Here is a 21908-nt window from a genome sequence, read left to right as displayed (position 1 = left end):
GATATGCATGTTGTCTGTGTTCCTGGCTATGTATAGAACCATTCTATTAATGTTTTATGAATGTTCTGTTATGAATGCTGTTTTCATGTGCTATATGTCAGTACCTCGGTATCTGTGTTATTTAATGGGCAGAAATGTAAACCTAATACAAGAGATGTAACATAATCCATCATACCTACAATACTGTCTGGTTACCGTAAGGCTCCGTGCAGACGGAGCAAAAGTGGCGGAATTCTGACACCTTAGCTCCATGTCCAACACCCTGTACTGTTTATACAGGCTCTCTGGCTTGTCCATACACGTGGCTGTGCCTGGGAGAGCAGACACTCATTGCAGGTGTTCTCCTTTTGGTCAGATTGAAACCAAGGATCTAAGCACAGCAAGGCGACAGTGCTAACTGCTCACTGCTCGGCATCATGTACGTATCCTGTTTATGGAAAGTCAGTAGTGGATTATAATAGGTTCATTTTGGGCGGTAGTCCGGGGCCCTGAGCTCCTGGGGGGCCCATGGCCATCCAAAAAGACTTATACTTTCAGTGCTGTACTGCCTACTGGCTACAGTTCTGCCATGATTTGCAAAAGAAATGCTGCTTTTTTAGTGCAGTTTTGCATAAATCAGGGCAAAACTACTGCAAGGAGACAATTCAGTAAAGTAGAGATGATTCCTGTGACTGTGATGTCACCACAAGTCCTCTGCACTATGGTGGAGAAAGACTAAAGCTACAGGTATGTGGAAAAAGGAACAGGGAGGACAATCAGTGAAGAGAGGGGTGACCAGTCTGTGGGGGGGGGGGGGAGGATACAGGGTGACCAATCTGGAGTAGGGGCAGGAGAATTAAGGTTGACCAGTCTGGGGTGGGGACAGGAGAATACAGCATGACCAGTGTGGGTGGGGCAGAAGGATACAAGGTTACAAGTCTGGGGTGGGTGCAGGATTATACAAGGTGACCAGTCTGGGGTGGGGACAGGGGGATACAGGATGACCAGTCTGGGTGGGGGCAGAAGGATACAAGATGATCATTCAGGGGGGGTGGCAGGAGGATACAAGGTTACCAGTCAGGGATGGGGGCAGGGGGATACAGGATGACCAGTCGGGGATGGGGGCAGGGGGATACAGGATGACCAGTCTGGGGTGGGTTAAGGAGGATACAAGGTGACCAGTCTGGGGTGGGGGCAGGATTATACAAGGTGACCAGTCTGGGGTGGGGACAGGGGGATACAGGATGACCAGTCTGGGGTGGGGGCAGGAGAATACAGCATGACCAGTCTGGGTGGGGGCAGAAGGATACAAGGTGACCATTCAGGGGGGGGTGGGGGGTGGCAGGAGGATACAAGGTTACCACTCAGGGATGGGGGCAGGGGGATACAGGATGACCAGTCGGGGATGGGGGCAGGGGGATACAGGATGACCAGTCTGGGGTGGGGTAAGGAGGATACAAGGTGACCAGTCTGGGGTGGGGGCAGGGGGATACAGAATGATCAGTCTTGGGTAGGGGCAGGATGATACAGCGTGACCAGTCTAGGGTGGGGACAGGAAGATACAAGGTGACCAGTCTGGGGTGGGGACAGGAGGATACAAGATGACCAGTCCATGGTGGGGGCAGGAGGATAAAGGAAGACCAGTCTGGGGTGGGGGCAGGAGGATACAAGGTGACCAGTCTGGGGTGGGGACAGGAGGATACAAGATGACCAGTCCATGGTGGGGGCAGGAGGATAAAGGAAGACCAGTCTGGGGTGGGGGCAGGAAGATACAAGGTGACCAGTCTGGGGTGGGGACAGGAGGATACAAGATGACCAGTCCATGGTGGGGGCAGGAGGATAAAGGAAGACCAGTCTGGGGTGGGGGCAGGAGGATTCAGGGTTACCAGTCTGGGGTGGGAGCAGGAGGATACAAGGTGACCAGTCTGGGGTGGGGATGGCAGGATACAAGGTGACCAGTATTGGGTAAGGATACAAAAGAACAGGGTCATGGGTGGGAGCAGTGTGTGGGTGAGTGATATAGAAAATGAAAAGTAAGCACAGTGCTGCCTGATAATCAACTTTACATTTGCATGGTACATATGACATTATCTATTCCATACAATGAACCCCACACTAGAGCTTCTATAGTTACAGGGAGGGGGGGGGGGGCTTGGCAAATAGCCCGGGCCTATGGTAATGTTAATCCACCCCTGTAGAAAGTCTACACAGAAGGTGGCTACAAGTGAAAAACTTATAGTAGGGGATGTCTTCTCATTTTAGCCCTCAAGAAACTAAACTTTACTCGTAGACTAAACTTTGTATTTTTTTCTAATAAGTGACGTGTGGCTTTAACTTGTGAATTGCGTTACTCTGAAAAACCAGGTAGGACAATGTAAAGTACAGTCAAACCTCTTAAAGACCACCAGTAAAAATGGAATTGAAAAGTGTTTTTTTAGGGGAGGGGTGGTCCTTTCGAATGAAACAGCCACCAGTATGTTTGGTAGAAATGAAACACAGGAAATCTCAGTAAGGCTCTGGCCTTCTCAGGGGAGTCTTTTAGAGCGGTTTTGCTTGATAATTTAATGCTGCTAATGTTTGCCTCAATTTTCCTATTCCATTTATTAGTTACCAGGCAGTTGTGTTCTAGACCGGGTTCTCACATGGCGGCCAAGGTGCAGCCTCGTAAATCAGTAGTCTCGTTTAAACTGACTTTAGCCACAAGCAGCTTAATTTTTTTTAATACTGCGAGAAAATATTGTATTTGTCTGTAAAACTGCGGGCTGAGTAACTAAACTGTAAGGGTGCGGGTGCGTTCACACCTACAGGATCTGCAGCAGATCTGCAGCAGATTTAATGCTGTGTTCAGTTATTTAAATGAAATCTGCTGCAGAAAATCAGCTACAGATCCTGTAGGTGTGAACGCACCATAAATGTGAATTTACTTTAAATAGGTTTAATAGTTATTCATCCTTGGTTAGTCTACTGGATATTTCCATTGAACACTTGTCTCTTGTGTGTTCTTTTGTCTCCTCAGTACAAGGATGCCTTTATGAAAGCACATCCTGGTTATAAATGGTGCCCAACAACTAATAAACCTGTGAAAGCCCCTACTGCAGTCACAACCAGGAAAAAACTGTGGCCTTACCCCCAAGAGCCTGTCAAAGAAGTTCCAAGTTCCAAGATAGTCTCAAAGGAAGAAGAAATGCCACAGCTAAATTTTGGCATAGCAGGTAAGCTGGCCCTTTTCCCAGCTCTCTACGCTGGGCTTCTGAATACTGATGTGGGAGTCTTGCAAGTTCAGTTGTTTGTGTTCCAGACAGCAACGGGACAGGAAGAATCTATATGACAGCTACTTCCTGTAGAGATATGAGCTGGTACAGGGCTAACATTTCTTTCACCCTGTCACTCATACAATTCCTCACCAACTCCCCCATCTTTCGTTGGGAGCCCATCACAGTGAAAGTACCATACACACACATGTGCATTACCCTAAGGGTGCCTTTAGACAGAGAGATTCATCTGACAGATTTTTGAAGCCAAAGCCAGGAATGGATTTGAGAAGAGGATAGATCCCAGTCTTTCCTTTATCACCTGTTCTCTGTTTAGAGTCTGTTCCTGGCTTTGGCTTCAAAATTCTGTCAGATAAATCTCTGTGTACACGCACCCTAACAGTATGCTGTTTTTAAAGCTATATGATCATTTGCATTTTCATCCATTATGGATTTTTTTATCTCCTTTTGACATTCTGACATAAACTTCATTAAAAACATTATTTATGCAACATTATTCAATATACAAAGCATAACAAAAGCTGTGTGTGTTTCCAGCCTTAAGTCCCTATTACCCGGAACGATTATCGGTCATATTCGGCCAATAATGGTCCTGTGTAATAGAAGGCAACGATCAGCCGACATGAACAATGTCGGGTGATTGTTGCTGTTGTGTCTTTCTACATGTTGAAAGGCAAACGACTGTGATAGCTGCCGTCACTCCGTGGAATAGGAGCGGTGGCAGCAGACCGCCGCTTTCCTCTATGGGCTGCCTGGACGATCTAGCAATCACCTGGCCAACCTCCCCGCACCTCCCCTGCACTTACTTGCTCGCTGCTGCCGCCACGTGCTATAGGGCCGGCAGCGAGCAGGTAACGAGGAGCAAACAAGCTCTAACAGCGCTCATTTGTTCCTCTATGTCGGCCTGTGTAATAGGGGCTTTAGACACCTTGGGCACCTACTGTAGGGTGTTGTGTTCTAGATCCATTAATATGGAGTTGCCCCCCTCCCCCTTTGCAGTTCTTACAGCTTCCACTCCACTGTTCTGGGGAAACTTTCTATAAGATTTTGGAGTTTGTCTGGGGATTTTTACAGGCTTGATAACCCCTTTAATTAAAGGTTATGACGTCTGCAAATTGTACTACTCTTTGATGTGCATTTAGATAATTTATGTCCACCTTTAATCCCGGTCTGCTTCTAAGCATTGTACTTTTTTTATTTATAAGATCCAACACAAATGGGAGGCCTGAGTATGCTGCTTCTCGCTGGGGAACACGCCTTGACTGCACACAGGGATCAAGCAATGGCTGCTCCAGAAGAAAATGAAGAGCCCGAGGTTTGTAATAAATGTAAATGACATTGTGCCATGTTTTAAAGCTAGAAGTTATTTGGACCTGTGTATATGTTGCTATAACATATTGATAAATGTCTTTATAAGGTGCTTACCTCTTGTCACACTTTCTTCCATGCTGTTTTCTGAATCATTCACAATATTGTCTGCTTATAGTCTAACTCTGTTTTAACATTATTAAAACGAGTTTTTGCCTGTGCATTCTCTCACAAGATACTAGTTTGGACATTGCATTGATGTGATCTACTGTAATGAGGATCACATGTAAAAGGAATTATCTGTTCTAGTGTGTAAAGCCTGTACTTAAACGTTTGTCCACGTGGATAGAATTAAGCAAGGAGAACCCATTAAGATACAATGGACATGCTGTAAAGGAGCTGAATGTATAGCAGTATTGGCAATAAAATGGGTTATTGGGACCACAGTTCCAGTGTGTGCCCCAGTGTTTTCTTACTAGCAGTGGGCACGTGAAGGCTACTGGCTATCAGTGACCTAATGGTATGTTGTGCTTCTGGCACCATGGCTGTCATCACTCAGCAGTAATGGCAGTAGTACTGCACGTGACCGCCGAGGCAACTGGTTGGCTGCAACAGTCATGTGTCTAGTAAACCAAGATCAGGGCCCCCAGTGGAGCCTCTGCCCTGGACCACAGGGGAATCAGACAGGGGAATAAAGGTTTTTATGTTATTTTATTTGAGGCTTGTTTTAATTTTTTTTTAGTTTGTATAACCATATTAAGGTTTCTCTATGTGATATCAAATAATGCACAATAAATTATTGTGGCAAGCCAGGGAGTGAGCAACACGCTTCTCTTAGCTCATTCTGATGATCTGCTGGGGTCAGACCCCAGGTGATCAAAACTGTTGACATGTCTTTGTGGCTTGTTCCATGTGTTTATCAGTACATGTAGGAAAATAGCTCATTGGCCTGGTCATTAGGCCGTCAGGACGTCTACTATTATTAAGGGGTTACAACCACTCAAGATCAGCTTTGTTATTTTGGCTTCTCCGCTGTTTTCTCCATGTTTACTGAATTTAACCTATACTGTATGTGCAGGTGACTTCAAGTCCTACTGAGTCAAAGGAGACAGACTGCTTTCAGCCCACTAAGAAATCTGCATTACTTGAATTTGCAGAGGTATGTTATTTTACCATGTTATCTTATCCTAAGGGTGCTTTTACACACACAGATTTATCTGACAGAGTTTTGAAGCCAAAGCCAGGAAAAGGTCATAAAGGAATGACTGAGATTTCTCCTATTTTCAAATTCATTCCTACAGCAAAATGTTGACAAAAATACTGGCCAAGCGGCTAAACGCTGTCATACTCTCTTTGGTCATTTCTTATTACTGATTCCTCCCCACACACACACACACGCTTTCTGAAGTAGAATGCCTATTTGGTCTTACCGACTGTCCAGCGACTGCCACTTATGCCTTTCTCCTGTGCACAGATACTGCTATGGCTGCCAGATTGTGATAAGGGTGCTATTTTATCTTTTTTTTGTTTTTTGTTAGATTTATTTTGTCATTGCAAATCTGTTTTACTAGTTCACTACCGACCTGACACTCTCATGAGACAGATTTATTTCTACCCTGTAAAGAACCACAAACCCACACATGCTTTCCATGTCCACCAGTTTTTATTGCAGTTGATATGTCAATGTGCCCACAATTGCTACTGTATCCCGTGCTGTTTTTTACTTCTGTACTTTTTGTGATAAATATATCATTTCCTGAATTAAAACAAAGAAGATAAAAAAAACAGACAAAACAGATTCATTTACTTGAAAGGCATCCATTAAGCTTTTAGATGTTTCCTGGGTGGATCCACTTAGCAGGCTATGTTGTTATGTCTGTCAAAGGCAATGGAAACCTGACAGGACACAAACTATCTGGGGCTAACTGATAGCAGAAATCCCACTGAAAATAATGAGGATGACACAGAATAACATAGAGAAAGTGCCAGTGGAAACAGCCATACAAGCCCCCTGGAAAACACTCTTTACTTGTATTCGGATCATTACATTTATATACAAAGTAGTATTACACCAACCCTCTCCCCCTCTCTGTTCCTAAAATATAGTTAAAGGGGTTGTCCAGCGAAAATCTTTTTCTTTCAAATCAACTGATATCAGAAAGTTATATAGATTTGTAATTTACTTCTATTAAAAAATCTCAAGTATCCCCATACTTATTAGCTGCTGTATGTCATGCAGGAAATGTTGTTTTATTTTAAAGAGGATGTACCACCAGGTACATCCTCTATAAGCTGAACCCACGGATCGAACGGCGCCATCACGGGGAAGCCAGTGCCCCAGTGGGAGGGAGTTCCCTCCCCTATATGACGCGGCTCCATTCATTCTAACGCAACTTGTCAACTTTATTTTACTTGTTGATACAGCAAGAGCAATGCCAAATATGTTAGCCTTATTGTAACAGAGCAATAAAACTATGTTCCCACAGCATTTTTGCCCATTTTTCAGCCATTTTTATGGGCAGGTGTTTATGCAAATTGTCGTAATTTCGGTTGTATACAGAAAGATGTTTTCAGTCAAGTAGATAAGGAGTCAATAGTGGTTGCTGTAGAGATTTATAATAAATCCAACTACAGTAACTTGAAAAAACAACACATGACTTACCTATTTACCTGCTCCAACACAGATGCAGTGGTGGGGTCCCCCCAAAGGTCAATGTTTCCTTTACCTGTAACAATGACATTCTGTACATATACAAAACTGCTGCAGCTGATCACTGCTGTAATCCCTTTCATCATCTCAGCATAGGAAAATAGTCTGGTGTAGCTCTAACAAAACTGCTGGTATACCTTGCCTCTATCTTATGCAGTACCGAGCTATGAAATAAGGGGTCTCTAGCCTGAGACAGGGGGTGTATGACTGAAGCAGACACCAGTATAATACTTCTGCTTTTAAAGTAGCCATGAAAGTAAAAGAAATTCAGTTTTATATAGGATCATTGCAACAGTAAAGGCCCTATTCCACAGAACGATTATCGGCCTTTACGGCCAATAATCGTCCCATGGAACTGACAGCAACGATCAGCAGACATCGTTCATGTCGGCTGATCGTTGCGTTGTTTGTCTTTCAACACGTTGAAAGACAAACAACTGATACAGCAACGATCTGCTGCCGTTGCTCCATGGAATAGGAGCGTCAGCAGCAGACGCTGCTGTATCCTATGGGCAGCCCTCCCGCAGCTCCCCGTGGACCCCCCAAACTCACTGCTCGCTGCTGCCGCGTGGAATAGCGGCAGCAACGAGCGGGGAACAAGGACTGTCAGTCGGCCTGTGGAATAGGGACTTTAGAAACATCCAGGGTGATCCTAGAGGTAGTCATAAAATTAGTATGGAGTAAATGGTAGGCTTATACATTAATTTACGTGGAATATGGAGGCCACAGGCTTTACAAGACTAAAGGTAGCAACCAATGCCTTGTAACATGAGATGGAACTAACATCAAGCCCATTAAATATGCAAAATGTGTTAGCGTTTGATAAAAATCTACATAGGTATACATTCGCGCATAGAGAATACACAACAGGTAAGGGTTTATTAGCTGAAAATACATTGGTAAGTAATTTGGCTTTTCTATCTGTCGTGTATTGCCCGCTTCTCTGTATCTGGATGTATTCCTGTATGTATGTGGATTTGTGGATCTTAAAGAAACGGTAATACAATTTGGACATTTTATGTACTTGGTGTTAGTTCCACTTTGTATTACAAGTTTAGGTGAGGCTGTGGATTCACATGCACAAAAGGTAAGTGGGCTGCTGGTTAAGCCATTATACATGCTGAACAAACCCGGCCTGCTCTCTCCAATATAGAGCAGCAGTCCAGAAGAAAAGCACTAAATCATGGTTATTCAGAATATGACTAGTGAAATGTGACTGGGTCATTGATAATATATGTGTTCTTTTATTTTATATTCAGATTTCTTCAAGCACATCTGACTCTGATGTCGTTTCACCTGCTAAGCGATGTGAGAAATCTGCACTCTTCCAGTTTGCAGAAGTAAGTGATAAATGAAGGATGTAAAGAGGAGAATTCCAGGGTGGGGTGATTTTAGGCAGAGTGCCAGGGAGGGGAGGATGAAAGAAGTAACATGCTCTCACCTTTCCTGCTCCAGCGCTGGTATCCCAGAACTCCGGTCTCCCAGTCCCTCACAGCTTCCTGATAAGAGATGGGACCTGGGACGTGATGTGTCTGGCCCACTCAGCCATATAGCGGCCGTAGTGGGGTCCCGCCTCGGACGCTGACTGGCTAAGCGGGCCTGACACATCATGTTCCAGGTCCCCACTCAGACCCAGAGGCAGCTGGGACCAGGAGACCGGAGCTCCGGGAGACCGGCATAAGCACCGGAGCAGGGGAGGTGAGTGCATGTTACTTCTTTCATCCTCCCCCTCCCCAACACTCTGGCAAAAATCAGCTTAGTCCCAAGTTCTCTTTAATCAATCAATCTAATATTCTATTGCTAATTATTTGTGTTCTGTCCATAAGGGCCAGGTTAAACCTATTTGCTTGTGTTCTGTCTGGGGGCTCCCAGGAACAGTGGTTATTCACCTTTGGCAGCATAAAAATTATGTCCACTGCTAACTTACTTACATTACTGTCCTCTAATCTCTTCCAGGATTTTTCTGTTATTATTCTGAACCATAAGGCTTCATTGCTGCAGTTTACAATTTATTAAAATTATTAATTTAGGGTGATAATCACATTCTTCAGCTATATATATTGCATATCATTAACCCCTTCATGTCAGCCATATGGCTATATATGTTCCTAGTGCCCAGTGCAATAGGAATATATATACAGTATACAATCCTGCAGTGTGTGTGGGGCTGCCTCAATGTGAGGAGAAGCCTGTCACTGACTGAATGGGGACCCTTGCAGCCAGGCTGTGGGGGTCTCAATCACTTTCCCTGACAGACCGAGGAAGAATACCTGTGGATACGCGATCATCTTGTAGAACGTTGATAATACTGAGAAGCCTAGGAGGACTTATAAAGTGTAAAAAAAAAAACCTCCACCACTAAATGTTAAAATCAACCCTTTTCCCATTATAGAAATGAAAATATATTGCAAAATAAACATATTTGGTATCATAGGTATCGTGCGAATTTTGTGATCTATTCAAATATAACAATATTCTCCCTGCACGGTAAACGACATAATTGAAAAGAGGAAAAAAAAGTAACAGGATTGCTGATTTTTTTATTAGGGTGCCTTCACACGTACCGTATCGCTGCTTATTTCTCGCACAAAACTCGCATCAAACTCGCATGAAAGTAGATGCGTTTTTTGTTTTGTGGTGTTGAACTCGCTTGTGAAAATTATATGAAAATCAAACCTCGCATGTAAAAATCACACCAAACAAGCAGTGAGAATACACATACATTCGCTTGATAGCAATCAGTATCACTGTGGAATTATGTGCGAGAAACTTGCAGCGATAAATACACAGATACGGTACATGTGAAGGCACCCTTAGATATCAAAAAAGAAATTAATAAAAGCAATCAAAATTTTTCTTTTAATATGATTATCCAAATTTTATGATACCAATAAAAAATTATAGATTATAGCGCCAAAAATAAGCCCCCAACCAGCCCCGTAAGTGGAAAAATAAAAATGTTATGGCTCTTAGAAAGCGAGGAGAATCATCGCTTCAGTGTGACCTGGACAGCCGTGCATCAGTGACCTTTGGTCATGAAGGGGTTAATCATTCACTTATGTGACATTAACCTTAGCTGAGTGCATAGTATACGCTCCGGCCGGGATTCCATCCGGCCCCAAGAAAAACTGACATTCAGTTGACACAATGGAGCATGCGGTGGTGAATTCGGATGCGGGCGCACACGAGTTCGCCCGCATCCGAATTCAGCAGAAATGAAGATCATGCGGCAAGTACTGCAGTAGCGGCCAGGATGATCTTCAGTAACACCGGTCGTTCTGTGATCTGGCCGGGTCATAGAACAGCCGGTGTTATACGATGTCTGAACATGGCCTAAAAGTGAATAACCCTTGTTAATTAAAATTAACCTTAAAGCTCGTTCTCCACTTTTTCCTTTGGTTTATATGGATGAAACAAACGTAGTCTTTTGGAGGAAAATGTTGCTGTTTTTGCATAGGGGCTCTGCAGCTTAAAGGGGTAGTGCGGCGCTCAAAAATTATTCACAGAATAACACACATTACAAAGTTATACAACTTTGTAATGTATGTTATGTCTGTGAATCGCCCCGTTCCCCGTCTCCCCCCACCCCCACCCGTGTACCCGGAAGTGTGGTGCATTATACATTACCTGATCCGTGTCGAGGGCCGTCCGCCATCTTGTGCCAAACGTCATCTTCGGATGGACGGCCGAGTCGCTGCCGCCCGTCCCCCCTCCGCCGCGTCATAACTGTGCTCAGCCGCGATTGGCTGAGCATAACTGTGCTCAGCCAATCGCGGCTGAGCGGCTGATGACGCATTCGGAACAGTCGGAGCTGTTCACTGTCCGCCCGAAGAAGACGTCGCTGAATGAAGATAGAAGACTGGTGTGGGCACGTGACAGGTATGTATAGCGCACCACACTTCCGGGTACACGGGTGGGGGTGGTGGGACACGGGGAAGGGGGCCATTCACAGACATAACATACATTACAAAATTGTATAACTTTGTAATGTGTGTTATTCTGTGAATAATTTCTGAGCGCCGCACTACCCCTTTGAAGGGAACCAATTATGCCACAAATGGCCCTAAAGCTAAGAAAGCTTGCTGGTTCACCACCCAACACGCTTCCCAAACATACCCCTGTACCCTGCGTCCGCTGCTTGATTAATCTGCAATCTTACTTTTATAAAGTCCCACGCTGTATGCTAATTGCGGCCAAGTAGTCATCTGGGCGTACGTCTTCTCCACCTAGTCACATCCTGGGCGGGTTTCAGCGCTGTAATCACGCTCCTCTGAGCGCTGTTGTCCTGTGACATCACCCTGGGGCCGGCCTAGCACAGCGTGCGCTGATGTCTTTACTACTCTGCACATGCGCAGTACAGCGGGAGAAGACATTGTTGTACTATGCCTGCGCTGCCCAAGTCCGTGACTAGATGGAGAAGACGTAGACTAAGACGAAGACCCAGATGACTACTTTGGCGCAATTAGCATGCAGCGCGGGACTTGATTGCGGATTAATCAAGCAGGGGGTGCAGGGGTATGTTTGGGAAGTGTGCTGGGTCATGTACCAGTATGCTTCCTTAGCTTTAGGGCCATTTTTGGCATGATTGGTTCCCTTTATGGGCTAAAGGTGGGCATACACCTCCAATAACTGATGGCCTGAACCATTTAGACTGGGTTTACACTATGTTTTTGCAATCTCTTTTTTTCATTCGTTTTTTTGCAACTGTGTGCATCCGTTTTGATCCATTTTTCCATTATAAAAAAAACCTCGATCCGTTTTTTTTGGGGGGGCGTACACAAAAACATGGTCGACCTTATTTTTGTGTCCGTTTGCAAAAACGGAGTGTGAACCCATTGATTGACATGTGTGGAGTGCATGGAGTAATGTTCTATACCTAGCACTTCATGCAGCATGTTTGTTACCAGGAGTAGACTTCTAACCCCTGTGTTAAGAGTCACCATTTTTAATAATTTTTTTATTATTTTTTTTGCATAGATCTCTTCAAGTACCTTGCAGATAAACAGTCCTGAACCTACAAAACGCTGTGGAAAGTCAGCACTTTTCCATTTAGCAGAGGTAACACAATATTGCTTATGATAGCTGTTAATGCTTCTTAAAGGGAAACTATAGGCAGGTTAGAAGTATCTAACCTGCTTATATATCCATATCGGGCAAATGGCGCTGGCAATAAAAAAAGGTTTCTTGACTTCATCCTTGTTGCCATATTGGGATGTTTATTTAATATGATATGGAGGCATTTCAGTGCACTGGGACTACCACCCTCAGTGCACTGATCTGCCCCTCCTAACTAGTAATCACTAGAAGAGGCCCTGGCGGTAGTCCTGCCCCCCCAGTGCACTCAACTGTCTCATTAGCATATGAAATAAACTGCTGCTATCCCGAGAGCAACTCTAAGGATGAAGAAACGTACCTTCATCATCAGAACCCCATGTGCTATAGGAAGATGTCAGCAGGTTAGATGCCTCTAACCTGCTATTAGTTTCCCTTTAAATGACAGATTGATAATGAAGATCACAACATTTTTCTGAGAGTATGTGAATAATATACACTGTTACTGTATTATTATATATTTTACATGAGCTGTATAAGTTATATGTTATAGAAACTATCCATGACCTATCAATGTGTAGGAAATACTGCTACTACACTATACTACTATAATATAGACATATTGTCACTGCAGACTCACTATCAGGTTGGTCATTGCTTTGTGCTTTTACCTACAATGACTTTATGGCTATGCTCAAACGCAGTAAAATAAAAGCAAAATACGACAGTAAAATAGGTGTAAACCGAGTTTGTATTTTAAATGTAATAATGTGCTACAGGTGTATAGAAAAACAGCCATCTGCACACATTCTTTTTTACGATGTGTTCACAGACTGACATTTTTCCATGGACTTTAATGTAGCACAATATTAGATGGACAACATGACCCTGTTTTATACCTACTTTTTTTACTGTCATATTTTGCTTATGTTTTATTGTGTGTGATCATAGCCTCTAAGTGGTTATTGGGCTGTTGGCTAAGAAATCAGCTATTGGTACAATTGGTCCTACATTGACAGAATGGTAGCACATCTTACTGTCCTTGGGCTTCACAACTCCTATTCCAGGTTCAGCTAAACAGCAGCGGTAATAAGATGTTACATTGTCAGTCAGTTTTGCTCCATCACTTTTTGTTAGTCATATTAATAATACACCTCACTACTTTTTTTTTTCTTCATTGTGTGACTGATGTGTTTGTTGGTTTTGAGTGTAGATTTCTTCAAGCTCATCACATTCCGATTCATCTGTATCAGCAAAGCAGTGTGGGACATCAGCATTGTTTCAGCTGGCAGAGGTAACAACTGCTAAAGTACCTGATGATTTTAAGCTGCACACATGACAACGTTAAATTGGTCTTAAGAAAAATGAATACTAAGTCATAACTATAGCTTTCTCTCTCTGTATCTGCCCTTAATAGTAGCAGAATAAAACATCTAGTGCTGCTTAGTTATTGGAAGAAAACTTTTTAATCCTGGACAGCTTACATGGAATGATAATCTGCCGAATCAGGCTGATTTTGGCAGAATATTGCTCCATGTAATAAAAACAAGAATCAGACGGTGAAACTATCATTGGCTGATCATATTGTTTAAACCTGCTCAAAAATCATTGTCCGGCAGGCGCGCATCGCCAGGTGTAATAGCGATGTGTGGCTGACGGCTGATAAATGTGTAAAAAAAAGATACACTTTATACTCCCTGGTGTTCTTCTTGCTTCTGCCCGCTTCCTGCAGCCAGTGCTGGAATTTCTGAGCCAGTCGCTAACGATGTCCATGCAGCACTTGCTGCACAATTATTGTTGGCCCAGCAGGTCAGCGCTCACTTACATTAGTCATCGGGCCGTGTAACTTGACCCTTAGTTATAAGGGTTGTCCCTACTTGTTTTACACAAGCCACACAGGCTCATCACCCCTGTGTAAAGAAGGGATGTGTGGCCGACAATTATACATTTAAATGCCAGTCTATTGTGTTGTCCATTGCACCACCAACTTTCTTTCCATGCAATCCTCCACTAAAACCACCAAAACCAAATCCATAAAAAAGTAAAAAAAAGTCTTTCAACTTTTTAAAAAAATCACCAACAGCATTGCTCTGTGTAATAGTTGATAACAGCCAACGGCTGATGAAAGGGGTACTTGGTGTATAGAAAATAAAGCTTATCTTACCTCACCACGCTTCCCCTGTGTCCTCCTGCCATGTCTCTGTGATCCCCTGCTGACTGTAGCTGCCACTGACACTTCCAAACCTGTCTTTGTAGTGACAACCCACTTAGCCAATCACTGGCCACGGTGCTGTCCTTTCTTGGTCATTGATTGGCTGATCGGGCTGTCACTGCAGAGATGGGTTCAGCTACAGCTGCAGTCGGCAGGGAGGCAGAGACAATTATCAAGCTATCTAATAGGTTTGCGTACAGTAAGAGTTAGTCTGTCTAATATGATCTTAAAGGGGTACTCCGGCGAGGGGGGGGCTATTTTGGGATCCCTCAGCCACCTCCTCCCCGGCCAAATCCCAAAATAGTACCCCTTTAACTACCTTATCCTTTTTTCCCCTAAAATCTCAGGAGGCCCCTATACATATTAGATGGTCAGTCCATCCACTGACAAACCATGGGCTTGGTCAATACTAATGACCAGCCTAATTCATCACCCCATCATCATTGCCTCCGTTTCATTGTTTTGACATATCTTATTGATGTATAAATGTTTGCTGGTCTTTAACTTGCCTAATAGGGTGCGCTGTGTTCCAAATATAATTTATCTGTTTAGTGCAATTTTTGTGTTTTTTTTTTCTTTTTCTTTACTGGCACCCAGCGTGAATAGTTTTTACTATATTTAAAATGTATCCAAAAAAGTACATGCAGAATGCACATACCTTTCATGTGTATCCATCAAGCAGACAAAGCAAATGGAATAATCATAGTCTGTGAAAAAACAACATGATCCATTTTTATAAGGTAATGCCCACAAAAACATACAAACTCAGTGATGAGTTCCTTACTCAAAGGCAAGATGGTAGCTGATCAGAGGTCACAGAGACCTATTTTGATGCATCAGATGAATGAAACACTGCAGGAATATATATATATATATATATATATATATATATGAAAAAAGAAAACCATGAACAGAAACTTTTTCTGGTGGAACACCGCCACCAAAATCCTGCTCCAAGTACTGCCAGTATTGCTACTGCTCTCCACCTCAGGCCTACCCACCTCTTCGCAACATCCTTGCTTGTATTGCAGCCGTTGATGTCCTCTGGCGTCCTTACTCCTCCCGGTCACCGTTGCTTTCTTCCAGCTGACGCTGCAATGCCACCTCTGTCCACCAGGGAGCAGATGCAGTCACTTTTTGGGGATCTATAGCCACCTATTTCCGCCTCCACCAATCCTGTTCTGCCTGCACCTACTAAAGTTGCTCTGCCTGCCCCTCCTTGGCTGAGTGTTGTTGAATCCTTAAAGCGTAACAGTGATTTCAGGGCCATTTTTCTGAAAACATTAGATATCAACAGTACAAGCGATTGTAAGAAACTCTGTAATAGGTTTTATGTACTAAAAGAGTTTCCTTCTGGACTGAAAGAGCAATCTCCCAGCCTCCCCCCTCACATCAAATGAAGCAGGATTTCTGTCTCCATTATGTGGCTATGGAGAGGGGAGGGGCTGTTAGGAGTGACTGAGCACGGAGCAGTCCTGCACAGCACAACACCCTGCAATCTTCTCTCAGTAAGTTCATAGATAAGAACTGACCTTTCTGACCCCAGAATCCTGCGGTTTAGCTGCCCAGAGAGTCTACAGACAGCTGACCTTCATGTCACCTCTTCCTGCTCCCTCATCTCCCTCGGCCCCTCCCCCCTTCATAGGCTTACAATGGAGAGAGCAGAGCCCGTCTTCACTGGCTTCTCTGTAATGAAGACGTGTTTGCCTGATAATGCACAGATAAGAAGTCAGGGGGGGAGGCTGGGAGATTGCTTCTTGAGTACAGAAGGAGGCTTTTTTGGCTGATGAAACCTATTACAGAGTTTCTTAAAATCGCTTATACTACTGATTTCTGCAATAAAAAAAAAAACATGACAGTTACGCTTTAAGTCCCTGCTTGAAGGTGTGTTCTTTAGTGATGAGCGCAACTCGAGCATGCACATCTCTAGGGCATCTCTAGTGTTTCTATGCTGCTGTCTCATCCCTGGTACCTTGCTGAATCTCTCGTTGCCAGGCCAGCTTGCTGGCTACATTCATTTGGCCTGTTCTCCGGTGCCATGCACTAGCACTGTATGGTATGTGGGACCATTTGCTACCCATATTGTGACCACGCTTGTGGAGAGACTTGGTGTCTTCTGAAGCTAGAGGTGAAGCTTTCAAATACTTGATAAAGGGTGAAGACCTAGAGAGCACTTACACTTTGCTCTCTGGTCTCACTGAAAGCCAAACCAGTTTGATAGCACAGTCCACATCTGCTACCCGTTACATCTGATGCTTTTTGTTCTGTAGAGATTTCTTCTTAGCATTTTTCTTTATAAGCATCACAGTGAGGATTACAACTAAAGGTACCAGCTGTATTATACAGCTAGAGGCAGATAACATAGGATCCATAATTGACAATAGGTGATGGTTACAGCTCGCCTTCTCCCTTGAACATTTCCAATCTATTGTTTCCCATAGCCCACATGCTCGGTGTAAAACATATCCTTAACAGCATGTTATTAGCAGTTCTGGCAAAAATGAGGCCCCCCCATAATCATGTACAGAAATGTTTTTAAAAATGACAGCAAATAAAGAAAATACAAAAATGTTTTATCTAGTTTTAACTAGAATAAAATATTTTCCTTATGTCAATAATAGTCCTGACAGAGCAAGTAGATTAAGAGAGACAACAACTAGGACCAGTACCCTATAAGCCTAGGCAGAACAAATGTTGGAAGGTTTGTACATGTTGTAGAATCTCTTCCCTCAGTGAAAGCCTTTTCAGGTAATTTCTTAAATGGTGACACTATCTCTAGCTCTGTTAGGCTTAAGTTTAGATAGATGGTCCCACTAAAAGCAGTGTTTAGTTGGAATACATTCATTTTGTTCCTCCACTGAGGTTGTCTCACGGAGTGTTTGACCATTCCTTTGCAGATGTGCGTGGCGTCAGAAGCAGTGAAGATAGAGATTTCAGGAAATTTAAATTCAGCACAATTGAAAGCATTGAATGTCCAAGAGACTGATGAAGTTGTCCTATGTAACAGCGAGAAAGAATGTTCTACTGTTTGCAAAGAGGAAGGACTTAGTAATGTTACAGTTACACACGGGTCGCCTTCCGCAGAGCTCGTAGATGCACACTTTGTAGAATTCCTGAAACGGGACAAAATGAAAAAGAAAAAGAAGAAAAACAAAACGGACCATGATGCTGCTGAGAAAGAGTCTCCAAAGAAGAGCTGTAAAAAGCGACAGTCATCGGAATCAGACATTGAGAGTGTCATGTACACTATAGAAGCTGTTGCAAAAGGAGATTGGAGCGCTGACACACCTTCATCTTCCCCGTGCAAAAAAGTACGTTCTGCTGCTAGTCCAAAACATAACTTCTCAGAGTTAAAGCCAACAAAGAAAAAGGTAAAATCGAAAGAGAAAAAAGAGAAGACAACAGAGTCCACCAAAGAATTGATGGAGCCAGATACCATTGTTTTGACACATGCCACAGAATCTGAACTGCAGGAAGACATAAAAGATGAACCACTATCTCCTACAGAGGACCTTCAACAACTACCAGAAATGCTAAAGTCCGAGGACTGTGACAGCAACAAAAAGTCTGAGGCATGCGGATCAAGAAAGTCAGAACGGTCCTGCAAAGGGGCTCTTTATAAGACGCTAGTCTCTGAGGGAATGTTGACTACTTTGCGAGCAAATGTTGACAGAGGTAAGTTATATGAGCCAATATACTTACCCATGGACTAGCCATACATCTGGGACTTTGAAAAAATATTGCCAATCAGAGTCCTGGGATCATCTATACAAATGGGGACAAAACATGGGAGATAACTATTTGCACAGCTTAATGTGGCCACTCTTGCCAAACACTAGGTTTTTCAGGTTAAAAAAAAAGCACAGAAGATCAGACAGTGACATCACTGAGGTAGCAATTAAATGAGTGTCTGTGGTTGCTGCTGGCACGTACTGCCCATGGTATCTGTAAGCATATACTTTTTTTTTAAAGGATCCTGAGGTGTGTTATATTGTAGTTTACTATGCATTTTTGTAGTATATGCATAGGTACAGGCCCAATGGAGCCAAAAAGGACACACTGACAATGGACCCTTAGATTATCTTTAGTTTATACAAAGTAGGGTTGTCACGATACCAGAATTTTGAGTTCCCAGCACACAATACCATTTTGATACTAAATAACGTATAAAAAAGCCAATAGAAATACCAATATAATCTTTTTTTTTTTTTTTTTTTTTTTATATTTTTTGACAAATGAGAGTATGAAAATAACAGGACACAAGGGGGAGGTTGTATTTATGTTAGGAGTGGATAAGAACCGTTTTACTCTCCTTAAGGGTGCCTTCACACGTACCGTATCGCTGCGAGTTTCTCGCACATAAATCCACAGCGATACTGATTGCTATAAAGTCAATGGGGGAGATTTATCAAACATGGTGTAAAGTGAAACTTGCTCAGTTTCCCCTAGCAACCAATCAGATTCCACCTTTCATCCCTCACAGACTCTTTGAAAAACGAAAGGTGGAATCTGATTGGTTGCAAGGGGCAACTGAGCCAGTTTCACTTTACACCATGTTTGATAAATCTCCCCCAATGTATGTGTATTCTCGCTGCATTTTTGGTGTGTGTTTGGTGCGATTTTACTTGCGAGTTTTGATTTTCACATGATTTTCATAGGTGAGTTCAACACCACAAAAAACGCAGCTATTTTCATGCGAGTTTTGTGTGATAAACACGCAGCGATACGGTACGTGTGAAGGCACCCTAAACCAGAAGTACTGTTCCTTAATCTAAATCTAATCTAATTCTAAATGTCTATTTTTTAATAAGACAGAGTTGCTTATATAGCCCTAGGAGTGTGAATTGTTATGTAGTGCATTTACATATTACATTTCCTAAATTCCCATCATACAGACATCAGGACTCCCTGCTCAGGCCATCAATGAGTGTCCCAACATTCTGACCAATAGGCCTAAAACTAAGCTGAGCATTTCTGTTGTGTTTGTGATGATAAAGAGTAAGCTGCTGGAAAGTAGTATGTGTATGATTGTGAAAGAGGAGACCAGGAGATAAAAAAAAAAAAAAGCTCAGCCTTCCCTCCCTATGGAATGACCTCTTCAAAGGTCACAGAGTATGCCCAGTGACGTTTTCCGTTCCTGTCAATGAGTCAGGTCTTGTTCATCGTTGCCTATGTCCATGAGACTCTCTGTAAAGCATATCACAATAAGTAAATACAGTGGTCCCTCAACATACGATATTAATTGGTTCCAGGACGACCATTGTATGTTGAAAATATTGTATGTTGAGACCAAAACTCTATGGAAAACTGGTAATTGGTTCTAAATCTCCCAAAATGTCATCCCAAAATGAGAAAAAAAATTGGATTTTAAGGAAAAGAAGCAGCTAACTAATATAAATAAAGAAAATACTTACATACAACAGTCAGAAAGAGCGACTGGAGACTGTAAATTGCTTCTAAGTAAAAGATGGAAGCATCTTCAGGGTCCTGTACAGAACACTCAACAGTACAGCTCAAGCTGGTACAGGTAAAGAGCAGCACAGGACATGTAGTATCCCACTATACTCTGGAGAGTTACTACTAGACAGCCAACCAGCGCAGGCACCTCACTAACACTGGGGTTTTACCAGTAAAATGTCCACTTTCATTGGTCGAGTATCTAGTTTTTTACATGTTCGGCAGATCTGGACTGACTGTAGCATTGTATGTTGTGTGTTGAGTCTGGTCCAAGTTACGATGGTCCAGAAAGGACCATTGTGTGTTGAAAATATTGTATATTGAGGCCCAAAATGACCCAGTGGACCGCGCAAATTTTGATCTTAGTGTTTTCGTTTTTCCCTCCTCCCCTTCTAAGAGCTCTAGCACTCTTAGTTTTCTATCTACAGGGCCATGTAATGGCGTGTTTGTTACAGAAATAGTTGTACTTTGTAATGGCGTCTTTCATTTTACCATAACATGTATGATGGAATTCCAAATATATTATTTATGAAGATATAAATAGGTGAAATCGTAAAAAAGAGTGCAATATGGTAACTTTTGAGGGGTTCCTGTGGCTACGTAATGCACTATATGGTAAAAGCGACGTGATACCATTATTCTATAGGTCAGTCCGAACACAACCATATGCAGGTTACACAGATTCTCTAATGTTATATATATTTTTTTAAATGAAATCCCTTTTTTTTGGCAATTAATTATTAATAAAATGGGCCTATTGTGAAGCTTATAACAGTTTTATTTTTTCACCTATGAGGCTGTATGGGGTGTCATTTTTTCCGCCATGATCTCTAGTTTTTATTAATACCATATTTGTGAAGATCGGACGTTTTGATCACTTTTTATTAATTTTTTTATATATAATTTAACATAAAATCGGTTCTCCGTGCACTTTTTCCCCTCTTTTCGTGTACGCCGTTCTTCGTTCGCAATGACGCTTGTAATATTTTAATAGATCGGACAATTACGCACGCTACGGTATATTATATGTTTATTTGTTTATTTATTTTTATATGTCTTATTTATATAATGTTTATATAATGGGATGGGGGGGTGATTTCAACTTTTATTGGGAAAGGGGTTTTTACACATTTGAAGTCCCTTTGAGGGACTTTTACATTCAATACTTTGATTTCATACACTGATCATTGCTATGCCATAGCAGGTTCAGTGCAGCAGATCGCCGATCGGACCGCACGGAGGAAGGTAAGAGACCTCTGGCGGTCCGTTTTAACGATCGGGACCCCCGCAGTGTAACTCCCCCTGTCACTTACACTTACACGGCGTTTAAGGAGTTAATGACAACCGGCAGCGCGATCGCTGCAGCGTGTCATTACCAGTGAGGTCCCGGCTGCTGATTGCAGGCGGCCCCCACCTGCTATGAAGCGCGCTCCGCTCCGGAGCGCGCTTCATAGCCGGAGAAACACCCAGGACGTATAGTTACACCCTAGGTCGTCTGGGGACAGACTTCTGTGGCGTAACTATATGCCCTGGGTCGTCTAAGGGTTAAAGGGGCACTTCACCGACGGTATGTAGAAAAAAAATAAAGATGTTTTATGCTTTCCTCTCCACACTATCCTGCTGCCCTCCTACCATGTCCCTGGGTCCCCTGCTGACTGCAGCTGACACTGAACCCATCTCGGCAGTGAAAGCCCGCTCAGCCAATCACTGACCAAGAGTGGAAAGCGCCGTGGCCAGTGACTGGCTGAGCGGGCTGTCACTGCAGAGATGGGTTCGGCAGCGGCTGTAGTCAGTGGGGGACCCAGAGACATGGCAGGAGGAAACCAGAGAAGTATGGAGAGGTACTCCATACTCTCAGTATTTTCTATATAGCAACGCCGGTGTACCCCTTTAATCAACTAATAATTTTTAAACTTTT

General features: G+C 43.0%; 1 protein-coding gene across 3 annotated transcripts in view; it reads left to right on the top strand.

Annotated features, from left to right (window-relative positions):
- The window catches only part of BBX (BBX high mobility group box domain containing), a 45761-nt gene that overhangs the window by 9027 nt on the left and 14826 nt on the right, over positions 1–21908 (top strand). For all 3 annotated transcript variants that reach the window (XM_069971105.1, XM_069971104.1, XM_069971106.1), the window contains 7 exons: positions 2996–3191; positions 4457–4566; positions 5638–5718; positions 8529–8609; positions 12247–12327; positions 13535–13615; positions 17431–18208. In XM_069971105.1, the coding sequence (XP_069827206.1) occupies positions 2996–3191; positions 4457–4566; positions 5638–5718; positions 8529–8609; positions 12247–12327; positions 13535–13615; positions 17431–18208 (1408 nt within the window). The remainder of the gene's footprint in view (positions 1–2995; positions 3192–4456; positions 4567–5637; positions 5719–8528; positions 8610–12246; positions 12328–13534; positions 13616–17430; positions 18209–21908) is intronic.

Source organism: Dendropsophus ebraccatus, chromosome 5 (assembly GCF_027789765.1).
Source record: "Dendropsophus ebraccatus isolate aDenEbr1 chromosome 5, aDenEbr1.pat, whole genome shotgun sequence".
NCBI classification, from domain to species: Eukaryota; Metazoa; Chordata; class Amphibia; order Anura; family Hylidae; genus Dendropsophus; species Dendropsophus ebraccatus.
This window is presented reverse-complemented; position numbering and strand designations above follow the sequence as displayed.